Source organism: Chlamydotis macqueenii, chromosome Z, assembly GCF_036417535.1.
Source record: "Chlamydotis macqueenii isolate bChlMac1 chromosome Z, bChlMac1.mat, whole genome shotgun sequence".
Lineage (NCBI taxonomy): Eukaryota > Metazoa > Chordata > Aves > Otidiformes > Otididae > Chlamydotis > Chlamydotis macqueenii.
Window position 1 is genome coordinate 39,229,888 of NC_141593.1, and position 23,404 is coordinate 39,253,291.

General features: G+C 34.6%; 1 protein-coding gene across 6 annotated transcripts in view; it reads left to right on the plus strand.

Annotated features, from left to right (window-relative positions):
• The window catches only part of VPS13A (vacuolar protein sorting 13 homolog A), a 111,854-nt gene that overhangs the window by 70,094 nt on the left and 18,356 nt on the right, over positions 1-23,404 (plus strand). For 5 of the 6 annotated variants that reach the window (XR_015261430.1, XM_086770323.1, XM_086770325.1 and 2 more), the window contains 20 exons: positions 455-850; positions 1,673-1,777; positions 1,878-2,024; positions 6,062-6,190; positions 6,908-7,041; positions 8,857-8,986; positions 9,339-9,574; positions 10,838-10,991; positions 11,859-12,005; positions 12,594-12,675; positions 13,986-14,055; positions 14,566-14,671; positions 17,455-17,568; positions 19,396-19,541; positions 19,658-19,739; positions 20,759-20,872; positions 21,353-21,428; positions 21,530-21,693; positions 22,039-22,084; positions 22,345-22,468. Coding sequence is in view for 5 of the 6 variants with exons in the window: in XM_086770323.1 (XP_086626449.1) it covers positions 455-850; positions 1,673-1,777; positions 1,878-2,024; positions 6,062-6,190; positions 6,908-7,041; positions 8,857-8,986; positions 9,339-9,574; positions 10,838-10,991; positions 11,859-12,005; positions 12,594-12,675; positions 13,986-14,055; positions 14,566-14,671; positions 17,455-17,568; positions 19,396-19,541; positions 19,658-19,739; positions 20,759-20,872; positions 21,353-21,428; positions 21,530-21,693; positions 22,039-22,084; positions 22,345-22,468 (2,702 nt within the window). In the remaining variant the exon portion in view is untranslated. Of the gene's footprint in view, positions 1-454; positions 851-1,672; positions 1,778-1,877; positions 2,025-6,061; positions 6,191-6,907; positions 7,042-8,856; positions 8,987-9,338; positions 9,575-10,837; positions 10,992-11,858; positions 12,006-12,593; positions 12,676-13,985; positions 14,056-14,565; positions 14,672-17,454; positions 17,569-19,395; positions 19,542-19,657; positions 19,740-20,758; positions 20,873-21,352; positions 21,429-21,529; positions 21,694-22,038; positions 22,085-22,344; positions 22,469-23,404 lie in introns of those variants that run through there. The other variant, XM_086770326.1, reaches the window with a different exon arrangement.

A 23,404-nucleotide genomic window follows, 5' to 3' on the forward strand; every position in this document is an offset into this window, starting at 1 on the left:
TTTCAGATGATCTTAATATTTAGTATTTGGATTCAAATAGTAGAATTTAATAATAAAATTTTGTCACAAATGCACAACTATTACAGCTAGAGACCATGGCCTCTACCAAATGTATGGAAGTAACAGATTCTTTTCTGTACATCTCTTACAAATTTAAATGTAGTGAAAGAAATACTAAGTTGAGAAAATCTGTCATTTAAGCATGTTTATGTATTTGAATTTGGTGACACATTTTTTGTGTGTGTGTCTTGAATATTGATGACCATGAGTAGATTTTTTTCTGTAAAATGTTGTATTAAGGTAGATGTTTAAGAATGTAACAGTTTAATAGTGTAATAAGTGTTTTAAAATTTTAACTTGTATCTTAATTTTCAAAGCTAGCTAGAAAATAAAGGTTGATATGAATTTCAAGTGTAACTCATGTAAATGTACACTGTTTGGTTTGGTTTTGAAGGGAAATGGGAACAAATGTGACACTCTACAAGAAGGATGTTCAGCCCAAATTCATAATGCAGTCTTGGATCAAACAAAACTAGATTTGCAGTTGCTTAACTATCTTGATCAAAATTGGAAAAGTGAGTACCATATAAAAAGCAATCTACAGGATATCAGTTTCACAACATTTTACTGCATCACAGAGTTGGATAAGACTGAACTGGATATTGCTGTTCACGTGACCTACACAACTGGGCAGATGATTATAGCGATTCACAGTCCATACTGGATGGTAAATAAAACTGGTCGAATGTTGCAATACAAAGCTGATGGTATTCACCGCAAGCATCCTCCAGATTACAAGAAGCCTCTCCTTTTTTCCTTCCAGCCCAAAAACTTTCTCCAAAATAACAAGGTATTATATTTTGTAAAACCTGACAGCTCTGTGCTCCTCTATGTTATTGATTAAAGCATTTTTACGCTTTGAAAGTTATCTACACTATGCTATGTTTTGTAAAGGGCATGGAACCTACTGTATCTCTGTTTAAAGACAGAACATTTTGAATAGGTGTGGTGTCACAGATGCTTGAGATGGGAAATTTACTTTATCAAATGTATTGTTAAGACAGAGATTGTCATATTTTGAGATTAATAAAAGGCACTGAGAAGTGTTTCCTAAATAAGAGTTTCCTTTATTCTATTTAAACTGCTTTGATAAAGGTCCTTATTCTATATGAGACGTAGAAGTTGTGTAAGAAATCTAAAGCTGTGTTACTTGAAAAAGGAATGCTACTTGAAAAATGAATCCTTGCAGTGGTGGTTGGTAGATTGGGTCTGAATTGGTAGTAAGCTACGATCAAGATGCAGTTTAACATTTGAGTCTGCTATGTGAGTTTTTTAATGCTGAATATTACTGATGGATGAATGATACAAGAGAGATTACAAGACTATGTTGATTTGCCTTTGAGATTTTAATTGTGTTAGGTTTTGGGAAGGATCCTTATGTGGTTGCTTCCTCTGGAGTATATTACACTTATAATCCTTATTCCACATAGCTTGTAACTAAGTGTGGTAGAAAATATCTTTGTAAGACAATATGTCTTGACTTTTTAATAGAAACACCAATATTTCCACTATGTACTTATATTTATGTTTTTATATATCCATACTTTAGATGTCATTTTAAATGTTGCCAGTATCTGTAAATTGAAAATTAATTCAGGGTGCTTCTTCATAGGTACAACTTATGGTAACTGACAGTGAGCTGTCTGACCAGTTTTCACTGGACACTGTTGGAAGTCATGGCTCTGTAAAATGCAAAAGTCATAAAAAGGAATATCACGTGAGTTAAATTTCTTATTTTTCAGATTAATTACTTTCAGGAGATAAAAGTGAGGTAAGAAGAGAACAACATACTTCTAACAATGTCTTTCTGTTCACAGGTGGGTGTCACCATAAACAACAGCAGTTTTAATATTACTAGAATTGTAACTTTCACTCCGTTTTTTATGATCTCAAATAGAAGCAAATACACTTTGGAAGTAGCTGAAGAAGGCAAGGAAAAGTGGATTCCTATTGTTTTGCAACAGGTAAACTTATGAAGGAGGCTATTCTGTGTTGTTTATTTAAGAAAAAAAATTGCTTTGAACTCACTGATAGAAAATATAAGCCATATGTAGTATTCAATGACAATGTCTGACTACATTGTGCTTTTTCAATAAATTATCTGTATCCTATTGCCTTTTCTCAGTGTTGCTTTAGGACATATTGTAAAACTAGTTTATATTGGAATTGGGTTGCTTGCTCTGTTACCTCCATCATAAGTAGTATGAGAAAAAGACCTGTACTCTTAATACATTATGTCTTTCTGCAGTGACACTGAAAGTTCTGTTCAGTTTTTGCAGTGGTGTATGATAGAATAGTTTTGCTGACCTGATACATGTCATGTCCCTTTCATATAGGAAGAAAATCCCTCTTGTGGATCAGTTCAGATAGCTCTAAACTCTTCTTCTGGGACTAGTCTCACTGCTGTTTTTTAGTGCTTAATGCATCATTTCTAGAGGGGGATCACGGGCCCCCAGACCAAGTGGTGTGGAAATGACTTTTTGGCTTTTAACTATACTGCAGAGGTTTAGACTGTTGCAGACTTGGCGTGCGGCTTGGTTGTTTGCCCTGCAGTATCCCACAATTAAGTTTTGTATGTGTTCTGAGTCTTGGGGCCATCACACCTTCAGGAGCTGTTGGAAAAGCAACACCTATTTGAGATAGTGCTGGAGTTCTATGAAAGCTGAAAGTGATCCATACTGCCTTCTGGGAAGAGTGAAATCTCCCTCCTTACCTTCCAGTGAATCTTGAAGAGAGCATATCCAAAACAGAGACTGAGTTTAGGCTAACAAATAATGTGATTGGAAGCCCTCTTACTTTTTTTTTTAGCACTGTAAATACTCCAAGTCGTTACCAAAAATGCTTGCAAACTAAACTACCAAGGTTAAGAGAGTATTTTAAATCACATTTGTAACCATATCTTTTTTCACATTTTGGTACCTTAAACACATGCTCCTTCGGTGTGCATTTTATCTTTAATGATTATGGAAGGGACATACCATTTATGTATCATTATTTCAATTTATGAAATCAATTTTACTTTGCTTGTTTTTTGTTGTCATTGTTCCATTGTGATTCTTGTTAAGCTGTACACAATGATGTTTAGATCTTTACATGTTTAAGTCAGTTCAGCTTCCCATAATGTTTACCATTATTGTCAAAAAAATTTCTTTATTTTTACTCAAGAATATGCTGTTTGCCATAAACCTGCACATTTGTTCTTTTCCTAATATTCTTATGTTCCTCTGAACCAAACTTTTGTTTGACTCTGCATAGTTTTGGGGTTCTTTAGATGTGGTTCCTCATCTAGCTCTTTGATAAAGCTCTGAAATGACAAAGGTTCATGTGTAGTCGCATGGGGCACTTCATATCTGACTTCATACTCTGAGAAAATGTAGTTAGATTTTATTACTTCTTGGAGTTCTGTGGTTTATGTTTGATATGGAGTTGTTATTAGAATAATTTTAATTACTTTACAAGAACTTTTGAAAATTTTTGCAAAAACTATTCAAACATAATGGTTTTGAAAGTTGAAATACATTGCTACATACATAATGTGTGGTTTTCGTACGTTGACTGTTTTATTGATAGGCTTACAGAATTTTCTAGCATATTGCACAAGTATATTGCACAGTTCTTCTTTCAGTGATCAAGTATCAAAGGAGGACTTCATAGATTTTAGGATCACTTCAAGTTTATCAAATGCAGTTAGTAGAGGTCTCCAGAGGTATCCATATCCTGTCCTAAATTTTTCCACACTTCACTCACAGAATTGCTTACCTTATCAAGTATCAACATTGTATTGGTATTTTCCCTTTTGATAAGCAGTCTTTAAAGATCTGTGTTGTGACAGTTAAGTCTGCCAAGGTTGTTCATTTGTAACCCAGTTGCTCAGTCCAGTGTATTTCTTACCTATTCTAAATCCAGGTAGAGTCCAGGAACTATTGCTCTATCTTTTGAGCATCCAGCACAGATTTCGAGGAATAATTTCCCAGCTGATCCTGTTCTTGAGATATGGAACTCCACTATGCCACTAACCTAGATTTTTTTTTTTAATAATACTTGTGATTTTTTTTTGAGTGCTTCTCACTTTACTCTTTTACATTAGGTTGATCTCCAAAAATCTAGAAGCTTGTTGAAATATTAATTTGTGTCTCAGCTTACTCCCCTCTCCCTCCATTCTATTTTGGTCATTTTAAGTTAAGCAGAGTCCTTCCTGCTGCTTTTATTTTCTTTTTGTCCACTCTTTAGTTACAGCCTGTGTTCTCAGGGAAAAAAGCAATCCTTGTGTAGAATCCACCTCCTCTGTCTAGAAAGCAGCCAATCTATCAGAAACTTTAACTTCAATTTTTAGATAAATCTACTGTTCTTCAAAGGTTGTAATAGAAGTTGTTGGACAGTGATTAGTATGAAATAGCTTGCCAAGGACAGTCCTTTGAGTTAGGTATAGTGCAAGACGGTTGACCAACGTACATTCTTAGAGAAAGAAAGAAAGAAAACATTACTGAAGACTGTAAATGAGACCACTGATAAATATACTTAAAGATCCTATTATGGAATGGAGATTGATGAATAAATATAATATCTAGTGAAGGACTTAGCAAGAGTGTGGTAAAACATTTGGAAACAGCATCGTTTTGTGACACATTCTGCGGCTGAAGACTGTTGCAGAAATTTCAGTTCTCTGTAGTTGATTCTGTAACTTCTTGTTTAGCCAATCTTTTTAACTTATTTTGCTTTTGGTTTCAAACTTTTGTTTACTGTTAACTAATTCTCCTTGAATTTCATTTGAGCTCTCAATTTCCATGTTGAGACTTACTGTATTTTATGACACAACACAATTTAAATTTTCTTTGTAGGATACATATTGATGTAGGTAACACCTTCAATCTTGCTGTTTAACTATATTTTTTTCCTTTGTCTTCCTGCTTCCTGTGGTGTGAGAAACAATGGGAAAGGGAACTTAGTGGCATGGTAAGTTGGTGAACTAGTCTTTCACCATTGAAGATTTAATTCTAGGATTCAGACACAATTAAATGCAAACATCCAATTTCTTAACCTGTGTTGGAGAAAGTTGCTCCTGAAGTTCTGGATGTTGCAGGTGAACAGTTTGAAATACAGGAAAGCTGGTCTATCTAGACAGACTTCAACTGTTGCTGATTGAGAGTTATGTTAATCATAGCTTGTTCCTGTGGAAGGACTCTTTTAATTAGTTGGAAAATTTTCATTAGTTACAATTAAAACTGTTATATTCCTTATCTCCTTGTCTTATCCATTTGGTGCATAAACTATTGAAGAGAGATTGTCTATGGGACTTTTAAACCCAGAAAGGCTGTGATTTCAGTTGTAGATGTGAATAGCAGAACATGCTCTCTGATTTATCTGCCTAATGCTTCATGTTTTATTTATATATGTTATATACCCCCATGTGTGTCTGTATATGTATGTGTATATGTGTTTTTATATATATATATAAAGTATTTCAGAAGAACAGCTAGTATGCTGATGTCCTGCATACTCAAATTACTATGGGGTATATTTATGCTAATATCCCTATTTGTCATTGATTGTCACTAAAAGATTGATTTGTAGTTTATACTTACTTGGCAAGAGGTCTGTTAATGGGAGAACAGTTTTGTTGGTGGTTTTTATTTATTTATTTTTTTCTCTCTTGGTAACAAGCTTGGCCATTTTGGTGTTGTAGCCATGCTCAGCTTGACACTCTAGATTTCATATGCATTACCTATTTTAAATCTTTATGTGACTATGAAGTCTTACTGTTTTCACTTTTAGCTCCTTAACTCCTTGGTCTCTTCACTGTAGTCTGAATTATTTCTGACTTCCTTTCAGTTTGTTGTGTTCAGGTAAGTAATTACTTTTAGGTTTTTTAATACAGTTTCTGATCCAACTCACTACACTTCTGGGTAGAATTTTAGTGAATGAACTTTGGGCTGAAGTGAATGCCATTTAACATCTAGTTTGTTTTCTCACTTATTTAAGATATCTGATTTATTTTTTCCAGTGCATTCCCTTTTGGCCTGAAAATGATGCCAACAAACTTCTTGTTAGAGTTGAAAATTCTAATCTCCCCCCAAAGAAGATAAATTTTGATAAGCAAGAAAACTGTCTACTACTGCATTTGGACAACCAGGTAAATGATTGCTTTTGGAAATTAGGTAAAACAGCATAAGTAACTGTTTCATTTTTGTTTGCAGAACTTTGTCTTCCCATACAGTCAAATATTGCAAAACCTTAAGTGGGGAAAAAATTATGTATATGAAGCGTATTGCTCTTATGCTCTGTCTTTCCTGTGTGTGTATGCCCACCTATGAGTAGGTGTTTCATTTTAAGTACTTCTGTGCGAAGCAGATCTATAGAAGCTGGAACACAGCTTGTTTTACTAGTGTTCTGTAGCTGAGGCTGAGAAGTATTTACGTTAGTTCTAAAGTAATACTAAGCTACTTGAACAGTTACTTTGACTCCACTATATGTACTTCTACATTGTGTATAGTCTCATTTAACAGTAGTTTTTAAATATATGAGTGTTTCTAATAGTAGAATGTTTTGGAGGGTATTAGTGAGTATGAATGATTCAAGGAAGGTTGCTCTACTACTAGCCTAAATTTTGACAGTTCAGAAATCCTCCATAGTTTTCGTTACTAAGTGCAATGCCTGTTACCTAGTAGTGTGATCAGGAAGATATTTTAAAGATATATTAAAACAGGATGTTTGTTTGATGTTTTGCTTTTGTTGTCTGCTTGATGTTTTTGTCTTATGAGACTAAAAGTTTTCCAAAATGTTTAAACTATATTTGCTTTATTGGAATTAATTCCACTGTGATTTATTTCATAATTTTTACATCTCATAGCTTGGAGGAATTACAGTGGATGTTAACCTGACTGAACATTCTACAGTGATTACCTTTTCTAATTACCATGATGGCGCAGCTCCATTTCTGTTGATAAACCATACTAAAGAGGAAATTATTGAGTATGGACAAAGGTATGTAAGAAGAGTTTTAGTGTGGATGTATGCCTGGAGATATGTTACTTCATGTATCGCAAACATGCCTATTTATTAAGAAGCCTATTTTTTAATAAATGGCTGTCTAATTTTGTCAGAACACCTTAAAATATCTTGGTTTATAAATCGAAGGAATGAATTGTTAACAGAGCAAGGTTAGCTAATGCTACATGCCTGTTTCTACAAATAAAGAAGTCGTTTTGTAAGGTAAGGAAGCTCTCTGGTCTCTTTTTATATGAATTTTGGGGCCTTGCCCTCTACATTCCTTTACATACCTGGTGCAAGTAAGGGATGTGCTTGGCTTTTCTGGAACTGTGCAGGTGCTGACCATGCGGAATGAGTAAAAAATGAGTTATAAATATAATTAGATTTGAGACACTTATTGTTCTATCATATTTAGTTATTTAGCTGAAAGAATGGATTCAAAAGTTATGGGAGAGAAAAGGGAGTGAATTGAAAAATGGGTAGGTAGTTACATAAAATTTGTCAAGCCAGACGAAAATTAAGATTATTTTAACAAATATGGATTATCTGCAATCAGTGATAATTTGGTTCTGCACCTGCATGTAGCTATACTGGTTCTGTTCTCAAGCTGGAATGTCTTTGCAGTACTTTGCTACTGTATGCAGATACTGTGCAGTACTGGTAAGTGTAAGCATATTTACAGATTCCTGACCTGTTTCTTTTTAAAAGCCAAATAGGCTCCACTATTTTTTTTTTCAGTCAGAGCAGTGTTGTTTAAAGATTTTTACTTGAAAAATGGAAGAACTGCTGGTCAAATTAAGCTTGCAGTTGTATGTTCCTGTTTATCTGAACAATATAGCCAATTGTTTCCTTTGGTTTTTATCTGTAGAGATCAGTAATTTTTATCTTTTTACCTGACTTGTGGGCATTTCTAGTGTAAATTTAATAAGTATATATGTAAATTTGTATTGAAGTGTGTAGAATAGACTAGAATATTTCAGTTGGAAGAGACCTACAACAATCGTCTAGTCCAACTGCCTGACCAATTCTGGGCTGACCGAAAGTTAAAGCCTGTTATTAAGGGCATTGTCCAAATGCCTCTTAAATGCTGACAGGCTTGGGGCATCAATGACTTCGGTAGGAAGCCTGTTCCAGTGTTTGACCACCCTCTTGGTAAAAAAATGCTTTCTCATGTCCAGTCTAAACCTCCCTTGGTGCAGCTTTGAATCATTCCCACATGTCCTGTCATTGGATCCCAGTGAGAAGAGATCAGCCCCTCCCTCTCCATGTCCCCTCTTGGGGTAGGCTCCTTTCAGAGAGCTGTAGAAGACTGCTGCCAGTTTTTAACTGTGAGGGGGAATGGAGTTTAAAATATTTTTTTTTAAATATCCACTATATCCAGATACTAAATACTACACTTCTTTCCCTTCAGCAAATCATATAGGGGAAACCTTTCCTAAATAATGGATTCTGAACACACTTTTCTTCTCTTGGAATATTAATGTTAGGCAGCACCCATCCTAAGTTTTCCTTTCGACTTGTAAGCTCCATTGTCATTTTCTCTACTTGATGTTTCCCTATTAATCACAAGTGGAGAAAATGAGTGTTTAAAATCTACTTTATGTCCTTTATTACTGAAGTATATATATGTATTTTGAAATATAAATACTGTTTTTATTATTGTGCTGTGAATGGTTTTGTGCATTTTTTTCATACACAACTTGTTTTCATACACAAATTATTAAAGTGTTCTTGCTGAAATGCTAGAATGCAAAAATAATTGACACAAAATATTCAGTAGTACTTTAATTTGATATTACTTTGTTGTAGCTCCCTCAGTGAATTGGAAGACTGTCTTCAGCCAAATAAGGCAGTACTGTATACTTGGGCAGACCCAGCAGGATCTAGAAAATTGAAATGGAAATGTGGAAATAGAACTGAGGAAATTACCCCAAAAGAAGTATGTCTGTTAACTAAATCTCCTTCTAATGCTGTCTAATTTATTAATCTGTTCATCAGTGTATGTATGAAATTCCATATGTAATGAGTATGACCAGCAATCTCATGTATGAGGTTCATCACAGAGCAGTAACAAGACTGTTTGCTGGAGCTTGTGCCAATAAGCATTGTCTTCAGTTTAAAAGTCTAAATGTGAGAGAGAGACTACTGTAAAACTTTAATTAAAAATTTTATTGTTTTCCTATAACTATTAAAAAATGTCTTCTACTGTTGGTGTTGCTTAGACTTTTGCATTTACCTGTGGGGTAGAATGATGAATAGAGCTCTAAAAACTTTTCCTCTCTTGTTTGTAGGACAAAATGGAAATACTCAGCCTGGATTCTAGAAAAGTGGTGTATTTAGTGTCATTTTTTGAAGGTTTGCAGCGTATTGTCCTAATCACTGAAGATGAGAATGTGTTTAAATTGACGTATGAAAGTGTAAAAGCAGAACTAGCAGAACAAGAAATTATTCTGTCTTTGCAAGATGTTGGGATTTCGTTGGTTAATAATTATACAAAGCAAGAAGTATCCTACATTGGAATTACAAGGTAACTTATTTTGTGTGCCAGCAGTCTAAAATGTTTAAGTTCAGGTATTTTCTCTCGCTGAATTTCATTTTAGGGTATGATGGAAGAGGAAAAAAGGTCTGGGTAAGAATACTTAGAACTAAATCGTTATGTTTTCCTGTTGTAATGAGAAATGTTTTCACTATAATTTTCTGTCATTCAGAAGGGAAATCTTCAATCCTTGTCCTCACCTGAGAAAGTGAGCTCTGATAACTATCTAGACGGTGGAAACACTCAGTTAAAAGTGGCAGCTAATTGTAGTGTTGAGATTTCACTGAACCCATGGTTTTTGGAAGCAGTCATCCATAGTCAGTAGTCTAGCACTTACTTATACTTGGTATTGTTTTCTTGTTAAAACCCTGAGTGGATCTCAAACTCCTGAAACCTCTTTCTGAATAACAGGCTCCTTTTTTTTTTTTTTTTTACTGAACCCATGGAATAATTTATTATCCTCAGAAAGTTCCCATTTGTGAATGTCTTACAAACTGCCTTTCCTGTTCTTTTTATATCTAACTTGGTGCAGAAACAACATGAAAGCTTCTCACAGTAGCAGTGGAATTAAGCAGAAAAGAGCCCAGTGCCTTTTAGTGGAGATTAATTACTTTGTTGTTTTATTAGTAATAAAAGTAAGAAACAAAAGAAAAGAAATGATTTGGGGATAGCATTTAAAAAAGAAAAAACAAAACTGAAACGAAAAAAAACCTGAACAAAACCAAAAACCACCACCATAAAATTGGTAGAAGGAAGCACGTAAACCAAAATCACTGTCTATGGATTTAGACAGAAAGAGTGAGGAAACCAGCTATCAAAAATAATAGACAGTTCAAGAATCACTTCATCTTGACTTGAAGAAGTTCTCAATTTCTAGAAATTCAGTGATGCTAAAATACATGCAGGAATATATGCAAAAAAGACCTACATTGAGATTGTAGAATAATGGATGGCAGTACTATTGAACCTAAGCTTCCTGATTAAGTATCCTTACATACCCATCTTCATCAAAGTGGAGATTTATACAGACTTGCTGTTAGTTTTTCTTTTTTGCATTGTATTGAAGAGACTGGCTTCCACTTAGTACTAAGAAGGCATTGGATAACTTGGTTCAATTTATTTACTACAGTAGTGCTTTATGTTGTGGTTTCTCATACTATAGTTATTAACCTATTAAAAGCCATGCTATGGTAGGTACAACTTGTTTTGAAATAGCTAATCCTTCTCTCTTGGTCCTTTGTTTTGTTTTCAAAGTTCTGATGTGGTCTGGGAGACAAAACCCAAGAAGAAATCAAGATGGAGACCAATGAGTGTTAAGCAGACTGATAAATTAGAACAAGAATTCAAAGATTACAGTGAGCTAACTCCTTCAGAAAATAAGATTATTGAGTTGGAATCAAATGTTTTGGTAATACTGATAGTTCTCTAACTCTGTTGTTTACACATATACACAGGAAAAAGATAATCTTTCAATTTTGCTGTCTTTGAAGAAACTTCCAGTGAAAACTGAAATTATTGATTTGCCTAATCCATTTGAAAACCCTTCTTTACCTCTATCTAGAAAAAAAAATCTTTGGAAAAAAATCCACAAATGTTTGAAAGCTTGCTGCAGACTTTTCGTTGTTAGGCTCTAACTTTGAAATGGATGCATAACATTTTTGCAGGTCATGGGACTAAATATGCATAAAGCTACAGTAAAAAAACTTTACATTTTATTCATTTGTTATACCAGGGAGGTGGGCAGGGTATTAGTTTGGGGTTTGTTTGTTTTAGCACTTCAAGTGCGTTATTGTGGGATAATTCAGCTGTGTTGTTCAACCAAATGTATGTGAAAAAAATAATTTCAAAAATTATTCTAGCATGTGGAAGCACATTATGCTTTAAATGCTGCTGTGCCTGTCTGTAAGTAAATTCTAGATACTCATTAGAATTGTCTTGTAGGTAAATGAACATGATACAGGTAAATGAGCCAATTTTCACCTCGGTCATAGACCGTTACATTATACTACTCTGCCTTTCCTCTAGAAAGCAGTAAATTAAGTGCTAGTAATCCCCCAAATAATGCAATATTTTGTAGCTACCTCTTTTGAAATTTCTGACAAAATTTTATTGTTTCAAATAAAGGAAAGTTGTGGCAGCTGACTTAAAAGCTGCAAAAATTTTATTGCTAAGCAATCTTTACAATGCTAATGAATAGTGTAAATTTTAAAGTGTATTAATAAAAGCAGTCTTTTGAAACACATAGCATACCAAATTTTCTTTAATTATACAATAGGTTTGTTTAACTCCTAATGGAATGAACATGAAAATTCAACAACCAAATGAGATTCCTATCAGAAGAAATTATCTACCAGCTTTAAAGGTAGAATACAGTTCATCTGCACATCAGAAGTCTTTCAGAATTCAAATTTACAGGATACAGGTGAGTCTTGTCAAAAAACTGAGTTATTTATTAAGAAAAAGTGACTTCTATGCAAACTTGGATTTATTTTTAGAATTGTTTTTGGATTTGTCATGTTTTGAGTTTAAATCAATGACAAATCCAGACTCATTGGCTTTTACATCAGTGCTTCTCAGTCTTTGGAAATACTGCTTAAATGCTTCTGGGAAGAAAAACTGTGACTGTTCAGGAAAAACATTTTAGCATTCATCTTCCATGCTTTTTCTTGTAGCTTTTCTTTACAACCATCCAAAAAAAAACAGGTACAATTTGTTGTCATACATATGTTCAAGTTTTTGAAAACAAATCCTTAGCAAAAATTCTGTGAACCAGTTATTGCCACCAACTTAGAGAAGCTTTTGTAACTTCTAGCTTGGATAATTTCATTTTGAAAATAAAAATATTTTAAACTGCAATAGCAGGTTGGTTTTTTTTTCCTGCTTTTGAATTGGTGGATTGAATTGAATGCTACAGGTAATGTTCATAATTCTTGTCCTTGTCCTGATTTTAAAATATTTCACTATTGAAAAGCAAATGTGTTACACCTTGTCCTGTCCTTACCCCTATTAGATACAAAACCAGATTCCTGGAGCCATATTTCCCTTTGTGTTCTATCCTATTAAACCTCCAAAGTCCATCACCTTGGATTCAGGTTTGTTCTTCTAGTTTAACATAATCCTTACTTCTAAAATGACAAGATAACTTGCTTGTACTGAAGTTAACGATGTTTTATCAGATGAAGTCTGTATAAGTTTACTGACTATGGATTACACAAATATGAATGTTACAGAGATAACTAGTTTTCTTTACAAAGGAGATATATGGGTAATCATTGAAATAGTTAATGGTCAGAAAGAAAACAAAATTTCCTTCATCCATCAATATCATACCTTTTAAGCACATCGTTTTTACACACTAATTCAGTGCTTTTGGGAGCATAATGTGAAAGTTACATTTGCATCAAGCTTAAAACGGGCTTTTGGCAGTTGCATTCAGACCACAACTAAACCTTAATGCTAATATAGGAGAAGAGTTACCTGCTGAAAATAAGAAAAAAGCAAGCTTATCTTGATGGTAGTGAATCTGTTGCAGTGCTTCTGTATTACTTGTATTTGGAGTGGTGAGGATTCACTTTTCATCTTTAGTCATTGAATTTTTTTTCCCTGCTGACACAAATAAATTCTTTCTCTTAACATGTTTTTTATTTTTTTCTTTGCTTGTGTGCAGTAGATGACCTAGGGACCTATCTGAAATAATCTTAATTAATAAGAAAAGAAATATGTGCCGGTGCCAGCCTAAACTAAAAATTGCTATGTGAGGCACCATTTATAAGCTCTGTAGATCTCATTATGTTTTGTCTGTGTTGTATGTAGTCTTCCAGCTTCTCTGTTGCTTGGAGCATGGACCTCAATGTCAGTATAGTATATAATGAACTGCAGTCTTCCATAAACTGATTTGGGGCAAAGTCACTTGAAAGACCAGAGTACTCTTAGGAGGGATTCTGGAGACAAAGAATACTGCTTGTAATTTTGTACAGAATGTAATAATATGTCAGGTGTTTGTTTTAAATATGACCAGTTTCAAGCTAGCATGCATAAATCTGTACAATTCTTTTTCTTGTGTAGTTTATATTTTTGTATTGGCTGTTGGAATATCTTATTCCATGAGTAGGGAAATTATGTATGTATAATTATCTCAATATTCATTTGCTTTTAAATGAAAATGGTACATTTTCAGAGATCAGTGAAATAGAATTTTGATGTTCTATTTCATCATTGTCTTCCTATTCCTTTCTGCTCCTGCTCTTTTCCCTTAGTTGTTTGCAAGTCATATCCATTATGTGATCTCGCTTTACAGAATTGAGAAAATCCTGAATATATATGACATTTTCATATTAAAAATACGAAGGTGTATATATCATAAAAATCTGTGCTGATCTCTTTTTATTTTACAATTTCATAGCACCAAAACCATTTACTGATGTGAGTATTGTCATGAGAACTGCGGGTCATTCACAGATATCTCATATTAAGTAAGTATTTTAACATATACCGTATCTTTTGCTATTGATTATGTTTAATCAAGCTTTGAAATTATTATAGGGGCAAATGTAATGTAAGATAATTTTACACCAACCCATTCTTAGAAAGATCAGAGCTCTTAAAGAGGGTTGAAAGCTCAGCCACTTTTTTTCACCCACATAATTGCCAAGTAAGTAATGATTTTTGACTGTCTTCATGCAGATTTTTTGTCTTTTTTGATTTAGAAAAAAACCCTGTGTTTATTGGTGCTATATACAGTCTTAAATGTTGCTACTTGATTAAAATAGTTTTGATTACAGGAAATGTATTTATCTTACATCACTATGGGAGCCTGCCTTTTCACCAGTAATGGTGAATCTCTCTCTCCCACTCCCTCCAAAAAGTATCTGAAGTCAATACATAAGTGGTCTAAATACCTTAGATTAAATTTTGTGTTACACACTTTTGTAAAACACTTCAATATTTGGTTGGTTTTTTTTTTTTTCATGTTATTTCATTAGGTATTTTAAAGTCCTGATTCAAGAGATGGATCTCAGATTAGACCTTGGCTTTCTGTATGCACTGGTTGAATTCTTTACTCAGACTGATGTGCCGAGTGATCAAGAGGTAGAAACCTTTTTTTTTTGTTTAAAGATTAATGGATTTTAAGATTGTAATTATTAAGCTTGTATTTAAAAACAGAAAAAAAATCTAACTTAGTCGTCTGTGTCCATAATACTGGTTAATTGCTGTGTCTGGGACTAATATGAAGCTGTGAGGTTTTTAAGAGTTACTATTGCATGAGGGAAACAGTAAACTCTTTCCTTTATCCTCATCATGCTTGCTATGAAAAGAAAGCATCAAAGCCTTCTGAAAAGAATGAAACTAATGCTGTTGTAGACTCTTCAGTCTTACTAATGAGTGAGGGATCAGTTAATTAAGAACTCAAGACAGGAATGAAGTGAAAATAATACTATTTTCCTTAACATAGCTTATTTAAAAAAAAAAAATTAAAAAAAATTCTAGGCCAGGAAATCACTGAAACTTATCTGCATATGAGAGTAAGGAATGGAGAGAGGGGTTGATTAGGAAGTAAAAGTGTCTTTGGTAATTTTATGCAAAATTATAAAATTGGAAGATGATGTGGTTGATAAGTGGAGCAGAGAAGGCAGTGTGAGGGAAGTGAGTTACTGTACAGGACGAATGAGAAAAGTTTGTACATAGGAACAGTAGAAATTAAATAAAATATATGAACTGACAGCATCTACTTAGACTTGTGCAAAACATTTGACATTGTCCCAGACGACATCCTTGTCTCTAAACTGGAGGGATGTGGATCTGATGGATGGACCACTCAGTGGATAAGGAACTGGCTGGATGGCCGCACTCAGAGAGTGGTGCTCTACAGCTCAATGTCCAAGTGGAGACTGGTGACGAGTGACGTTCCTCTGGGATTGGTATTGGGACCAGCCCTGTTTAACATCTTTGTCAGCAACATGGACAGTGGGATAGAGTGTACCCTTAGCAAGTTTGCAGATGACATCAAGCTCTGTGGTGCGTTTGACACACTGGAGGGAAGGGATGGCATCCAGAGGGACCTTGACAGGCTTGAAGAATGCGCCTGTGCAAGCCTCATGAAGTTCAGCAAGGCCAAGAGCAAGGTCGTGCACATGGGTTGGGGCAATCCCAAGCACAAAACAGGCTGGGCAGAGAATGGATTGAGGGCAGCCCTGAGGAGAAGGACTTGGGATGAGAAACTCAACATGAGCCAGCAATGTGTGCTGCACGCCAGAAAGCCAACCACATTCTGGGCTGCATCAGAAGCAGCATGGCCAGCAGTTTGAGGGAGGTTGTTCTGCCCCTCTACTCTGCTCTTGTGAGACCTCACCTGGAGTACTGCATCCAGCTTTGGGGCCCCCAACGTGAGAAGGACATGGGCCTGTTGGAGCGGGTCCAGAGGAGGACCAGGAAGACAATCGGGGGGACTGGAGCACCTCTCCTGTGAGGACAGGCTGAGAGAGTTGGGGCTATTCAGCCTGGAGGAGGCTCCAGGGAGACCTTGTAGCAGCTGTCCAGTGCCTAAAGGAGGCTTATAAGAATGGGGAGAAACTCTTTAGCAGAGCCTGTTGTGAAAGAATGAGGGGTAATGGTTTTAAACTAGAAGGAGGCAAATTCAGGCTTGATACAAGAAAAAACGTTTTTACAGTGAGGGTGGTGGAACACTGGAACAGGTTGCCCAGAAAGATGGTGGATGCCCCATCCCTCAAAACATTCAAGGCCAGTTTAGAGGGAGTTCTGAGCAACTTGATGTGGTTGGAGATGTCCCTGCTCCTTGCAGGGAGTTGGACTAGATGACCTTTAAAGGTCTCTTCCAAGCCTAACTGTTCTGTAAAGTATCACTGTATTTTCTTCTGCAGGAATACGTAATCTAAACTGGTAGCTCCCAGCAGTGTCTTAGGGCATACAGTCTGTTATGTCTGCTGGTATCACCTTTACCTATGAATTCTGGATTGTTGTGGTAGTTTGAAGATTTATGTTAATTTTCAATGCCTGATTGTGTAATGGAAAAAAAAAATGTTGTGGTATTTTATTTTCTCTTTCCTCTCCCAGTAGAAAGATGGATTATTTGAGATCAGCATTCCGAGCTGAATCAGTGAATCCAGAAATTAGAGGAGGCCCTCTTCGGCCCTTTGGCACTTTCACTTAGGATTTGATCCCTACTTAATCTTTATTACATTGACAGTTTTGCTTGTTTAAGTAGCAAGGTGGTACCTGGGTTTACTGTTCTGAAAGGACCTCTTACATTATTCTCAGTTACAACTTCATTTTCTTTGACTAGTTAAGTCTTTTCGTCTGACTGTAACTTTAGAATTGCTATTATTTAAAAATATTAAAATGTTTTTTGTACATGGACAGTTCTTCAAAAACTGTTGCAAAAGAACTCTGTCTTTTGAAGGAGAAAAGAGAAAGGGCTAGATGTAGACGTGTTAAAGTCTAGTTTCTATGTGACGGAAAATAGTCTTTAGACTAGTTTTTTGTATTTAAAAACCTATACACTATATTATGGATTCAAAAGGATATGTATGCCCTTTGTTTGACCCAGGTAACAATTGTCCAAACTTTACTTGAAAATATTTGGTATTTGAACTTTCATTAAAAAAACCCCAAACTATTAAATAGATGTGTGTTGAATTGTCTTTTTATACATATGTTTCTTCTTCTTCATACAAAAAAAAAAAGGCAGCAAACAAACTAGTTAAAAGTGCTCCACAATGTCAACTTTTAAATTGAAAAAATAAGATCAGGAGAGTATAAGTAGTATTAGACACTGTATTGGATCTCAGTGACAAATGCATGGTAGTTTTATATACCCTAAATTTTAAAGTAATATTTTTTTATAATGTTCACAGCTAGAACTTTTCAAAAAGGATGTTGAATCTCTTCAAGAAGAACTGATGAGTGTATCATCAATGGATACATCACAAATCAGCTTGTATGAATACTTTCATATCTCTCCAATTAAGGTATACTTTTTTCACAGCACAGCCTGTGTTTGCTCTAATGGAAGGATTTTTGTCTTCTGCAGGATAATAGGCACTGGAAATGAAAAAACATAGAGGTGATAAAACTTAAAATAAAAATGTCACAGAAAAGTGCTTTCATTATTACCACTAACTTATATGGAGTTTACATTAATATTTACTAAGTGTTTACATTAAAAATTCATTATTTTATTCCTATTGATTACTTTCTTCAAATATAGTAATTCTTTTTCTTTTTATTATTTAAGACGTCTTTCCAAAATGCTATAGGTTGTGTGCAGAGTGTGTTGTGGATTGGAGAATGAAGTAATTTCTAAAAAACATATACAACCAGCATTACTACTCAATTACACTTCTTGCTTTATCGTTACTTACTGACTGGAAAAGCGGTTTTGGTTTTTGACTCCAGTGAAGTCTACTTTTAGCTATTTCCCCATTCCCATAAACATTCAGGTACCGCTATTGAATAATATGTGCCCACTTACATGGAAGCAACAGCCTTTTTGCCCGGATTTAATTCTCATGATTTTTTAGCTTACTGGTCTTTGTTTTTTGATCATTGTGTAGCTGATGTTTTTAAAGCTGTGTTACTACTTTGTAAGTTCTATAACGGTTCTTAATTAGACCATCTCCCCTCCATCCCATGGGAAATAGATCAAAGAACAGTTTCACCTCTTTACAGTATCTGGTGAGATGTTCGAAACGGTCTCCTACTAGAAGGAGAGGTGCTTGGCTAGCTTTGTGTAAACAGCTTAGCCTAACTCATTCCGAGTATATTTAGTAGCTGTTTCAGGGTATCTTCATTTAGATGTTTGTAGTTATGTCTCCGGTTGTTTTGTTACAAAAACTGCTTGGGACTTGACAAAAGTAAAATAACCTTTACGTGTTAATACAACGAAGTGAACACTTTGTAACAAAGTAAACAAAAGCTGTTTTTTGAACATATTCCGTCATATTTGATGAGAAAAATTACATGAGGAGATAGCATGGAATAAATGGGCTTCAGATTCTTATAAAAGATTGCTGTTTAACAGTTATGAAGTTGATGTAGAGCTGTGAATTAAGTGACGATGATTCTGCAAAATGAGCTGTGTGCCTTTGAAATGAGCTATAGTTAAGTCTGTTATATCATAAATGAATGAATGGCACATGGTGTTGTCTTCAGAGAATCTTGAACAGGCATAACTTCTTTTCATCTGGTTTTCAAAACTGCTGAATGCACTTATGCAATATAGAGCCCTCTGAGCAATTTTCCTGAATGTGTTTTATTTTTTAAGACTGTCACCTTAATGTCTGTGAAACAAATACTTTGGTTAATTAACATCTGCAGAGTTTTTCTTGTGTAGTATTCTAGTATTTATTTAACACTTGTAAAGCTTGTGTTAATAATAACTTGTTTTCAGGCTTTTGTTTCTTATTCCTGCACACCACGATATGTTACCATTTTCAGTCTGCTTTGATTTTGAGTATGAGTTATAGAAGCAAAATGTTTTGGAAACGAGCTAATAACCTAAATTAGATTAATAACCTAAAAGATTCTGGAGACCTTATCTGAAAACATGAGTAAGCAATTTCAAGTTCTTGTTTTCTTAAAGGTAGTTGCGGTTATTCAGTTTAACTTCCAATGTAACTTTTTTTTTTATTGCCCTACATCGTGTATTTATTTTCTCTGTTGTGAAGTCAGTCTGATTTTAGTCAAGCTTAGAAACATGTTATCTCAATTTTAAAATTATCTAAAAGATTATAAAGATAGAAAAATAATGCTAATAACCAACCATGTTCTTTCTCAATCTCATTTTTATCCTTTAGTTACACTTAAGCTTCTCACTTAGTACGGGTGGAGAAGATAGTAACAAAGAAGAAAGAAAGAATGAATTGATACCACTTCAATCCTTGAATCTCCTGCTGAAGAGTATAGGAGCCACCCTCACAGATGTACAAGATGTTGTCTTTAAGTAGGTTAAAAGTATGATTGTAAGGATTAATTCCAAAGGTTAAACCAATATTACATATGTTAGATTTTTTTAATTTGCTCTGCATAATAATGACTTACTTTTTCTCTTTTTTTCAGGTTAGCATTCTTTGAACTCAGCTATCACTTCTGTACTACACAACAGCTGCAATCGGCAGTTGTAAGGCATTATTCAAAACAGGTTAGAATAAGTAAATTTCAGTATTTCAGTGAATTTATATTTAGGAAGTGTTACTGTGTGCTTTGGTTCCATGAAAATAAATAAAATTACTGTCAGCCTTGTATGTTTGTACAGAGGTTAAATACATAAACACATACTAAACAATTACTCATTAGCTGGATTTTGTTGCCTTTATTCTGAGGACAGGTACCATTTCCTCCACTTATTACCAGAGGGAAAAAAGGCATGGATAACAAAACAACTTGCTGGAATAGATATTGTAAGCAAACACAATGCAGCTCCAATAGAGCAGAATTAGTATCAAGCTATTAATGCTTTTTCTTGGAAGTTGGTATAGGAATTATGATCCCTCTTTGGCCTTTGTGTACTGTTCAGGTCCTGGTATCCAGTGGAGAGAATCCAACATACATGCTTTTGCATAAGAGAATCAGTCCTCTTCTGTCCATCCATCCATCATTAATAATAAGGGATTCTGCGGACATATTAATTTAGTGCTCTGTCCATCTTTAAAGGAGAAAAAACCTCTACAGGGTTTTAATTGGGGAACGAGTTGTCTGTTGTTCTCTGACCCTTCCTTTTCCCAGAGGGAAAATGTGAAACCTCCTAGGAGATGCTCAACCTTTTTTTAAAATCAAATTACACTTCATATAGATATAGTAATAATGTTTTACAGTGACAATCAAGAAAATTTTCTCAGCATATGGAAACAGACCAAATTTTATCATATAGTATGAGAGAGAGATAGTTAATGTCCTTGCTTTGTAGAATCTCAGGAATGTTAATATCAGTTATTTGTGAAATGCTTGAAAGAAGTAATGTTTATTTGGCTGATTTAATATGGTTTACTTACTGTAAGATCCTTTTTAGTACAACTATTTCTGCTTTTCTGAATAATTTTCATTTTTTAATATCAAACTCATGTTACCTTTGCTTTTTTTAAATCTAGGTATGCCACAGTGTTTGCTTTTGGTTTAGTGTAACTTCTGAAATATATTTACTAATAACTATTTTTATTTTAGGCTATTAAGCAGATGTATGTTCTTATACTTGGCCTTGATGTCTTGGGTAATCCATTTGGATTCATAAGAGGCTTGTCTGAAGGAGTAGAAGCATTCTTCTATGAACCTTATCAGGTAGAAATCTCTGTTGCCTTGTTATGAAATGTAGCACAAGTAGATAAATATGAATTGCATTGAAAATGTGGATATATCAATACCTTTGGTTTTAAATTTAGATTTGGAATTGAAAATTTAAAGTGAAAGTGCCAGGAAGAGTTACTGGAAAACTCAAGATAAAAAGCAGAGAAGAGCCTGTTTAACTTAATTCACAAAAGACAGTTCCTTACGTTTTTTATTTTAACATAAATCTGCTTTTTTTTCAATTTGCTTTAAAATAAGCAGACTTCAGGGAATAAATTAGTATTTTAAAGTAGTCTTTTTCTCATAGGTGCTCTTGTGGGCCCTTTCACACTTTCTCAATCAGCCTCACGCTCCTGTTCTCTTTGTTATATATAATTCCAATAAAAATGTAAGATTGAAAAATTTGTAATGCATACTATTTGGAGCTTTAACATAGATACATCCTTTTTTTTTTTTCTTTTTTTTTTTTCTTAGGGAGCCATCCAGGGTCCTGAAGAATTTATAGAAGGAATGGCACTAGGACTTAAAGCATTAGTAGGAGGAGCTGTTGGTAAGTTTCAGCATTATCACTGTAATTTACTTAATAGTAAGCAATATAGGTGAGTATTTGTAAATTGCATTGGCATTTTACTTTGTTTTATTTTCCAATAGGTGGATTAGCTGGTGCTGCATCAAGAATCACTGGTGCTATGGCAAAAGGAGTAGCCGCAATAACTATGGATGAGGATTACCAGCAGAAAAGGAGGGAAGCCATGAATAGACAGCCCACTGGTCTGAGAGAGGGTATCACTCGTGGTGGAAAAGGACTAGTTTCTGTAAGGAGAAAAAAAAATAATTAAAAGATTAATGGATTTTATGCAGGCAAGAGTAACAAATACAGAGGTTGCCATAGTCACCATAGAGTTGTTACTCTTTATTCTGATTTTGGAAATATCTGGTCACAATTGAATGATAGGTTTAAAGAAAAATATACAAGGGTAGAAGAGAAGGTAAGAACTGCCAAGCAGGTGTCTCTAATTCTGTTAACTTGTAGTGAATTTTAGAATACTCCAGCACATGTACTTTGAGGCTATTCACCAATGAAGTAGTAAGTAAAATGTGAAAAATGAAAAATATAACCTAAAGTATATTTGTAACATCTCTATTGATTCTCTTGGTAGGGTTTTGTCAGTGGCATAACAGGAATAGTTACAAAGCCAATAAGAGGTAAGTTTGTCTTCTGATGCATTAACTGTTTGTTTGATGGTAAATCCTTGATATTTGATGAGGCATTAAAAATCTTTATAAAGATTTTATGTTCCTACTGACTTTTAGTTTACATGTTGTTTACATGAACTTTGTGTGGAGGAGACTATGTAGTTATATATCAAATAAGATTTGTAATTAAATGGTAATTAAGTTTGCTAAGATTGTAAGAAAAACTCATTGTTTTGTAATTCTTTTCTGCATGTAATCCTTTTTTTTAGGAGCTCAGAAAGAAGGAGCAGCTGGTTTTTTCAAAGGTGTTGGAAAAGGCTTAGTGGGAGCAGTAGCTAGGCCTACTGGAGGAATCATAGACATGGCAAGCAGTACATTTCAGGGTATTAAAAAGTAAGTAAAGTAAGTGTGCAGAATGACATATGGCATGAAACAGACAATAGTAGTAGCAGTAGTACATTGTGTCTTTGTATCACTTCTGCATCAATGTTTCTGGATCTCTCAACTTTGTCATTAATACAGATGAGCTAGAAAAAAAATCTTATCCATACTGTTATTTATGTAATAAATAGGTGGCTCTTCAAAAAATATGCAGTTGGTAGCATTTAGCAACCTGATCTAGTCAGGGATGTCCCTGCTTCTTGCAGGGGGGTTGGACTAGATGACCGTTGAAGGTCCCTTCCAACCCTAACCTTTCTATGATTCTATGATTCTATTTAAAAAAACACAACATGAAGTGTCAAGTATTTCTAGCATTAGCAAAGAACCTCGTTAAAAGTCTCAGCAATCAGGCTTCCTTCAATTGCTGATTTTTTCCTTTTACCTGAAATATACAAAAAGAAAGTACTTCTCAGCTGCATCAAAACTTACTTTTTATATTACTACTACTCTATGAGATGAGTTCCAAGGCTACTAGGTCATGCTAGGATTTATCCTAGTTGTTCAGACTGAGAACTGTATTAGGACTCCATATTGAACACTGTGCTGGTCTGGCTTTAATAAAGCTGTTCCTATAGATTGTCTCACACTGTGATGTGTAAAGAAGTAGGAGAAAATGTTTTGAGGGGGCATTTAGTAACTTCATCTGAATACAGCTCGCCTCTTCTTAGCGAGCTGGACCACTTTTACTGCCATAAGGTTGCCTGACTCTTTTGTTTTTCCACTTTAAGTTCTTTATCAGAGAAATGCAGGAAAAGTATCAGAGCAGAAATTCTGTATGGCACAGATGCCTTTAATTTTGAAGTTTTGAAGTACAATACTTAGACACTAATTATTGCATGTGTGTGCTGCACTATGCCATCTAATTTTCTAATGATCATTCTCTGAAAT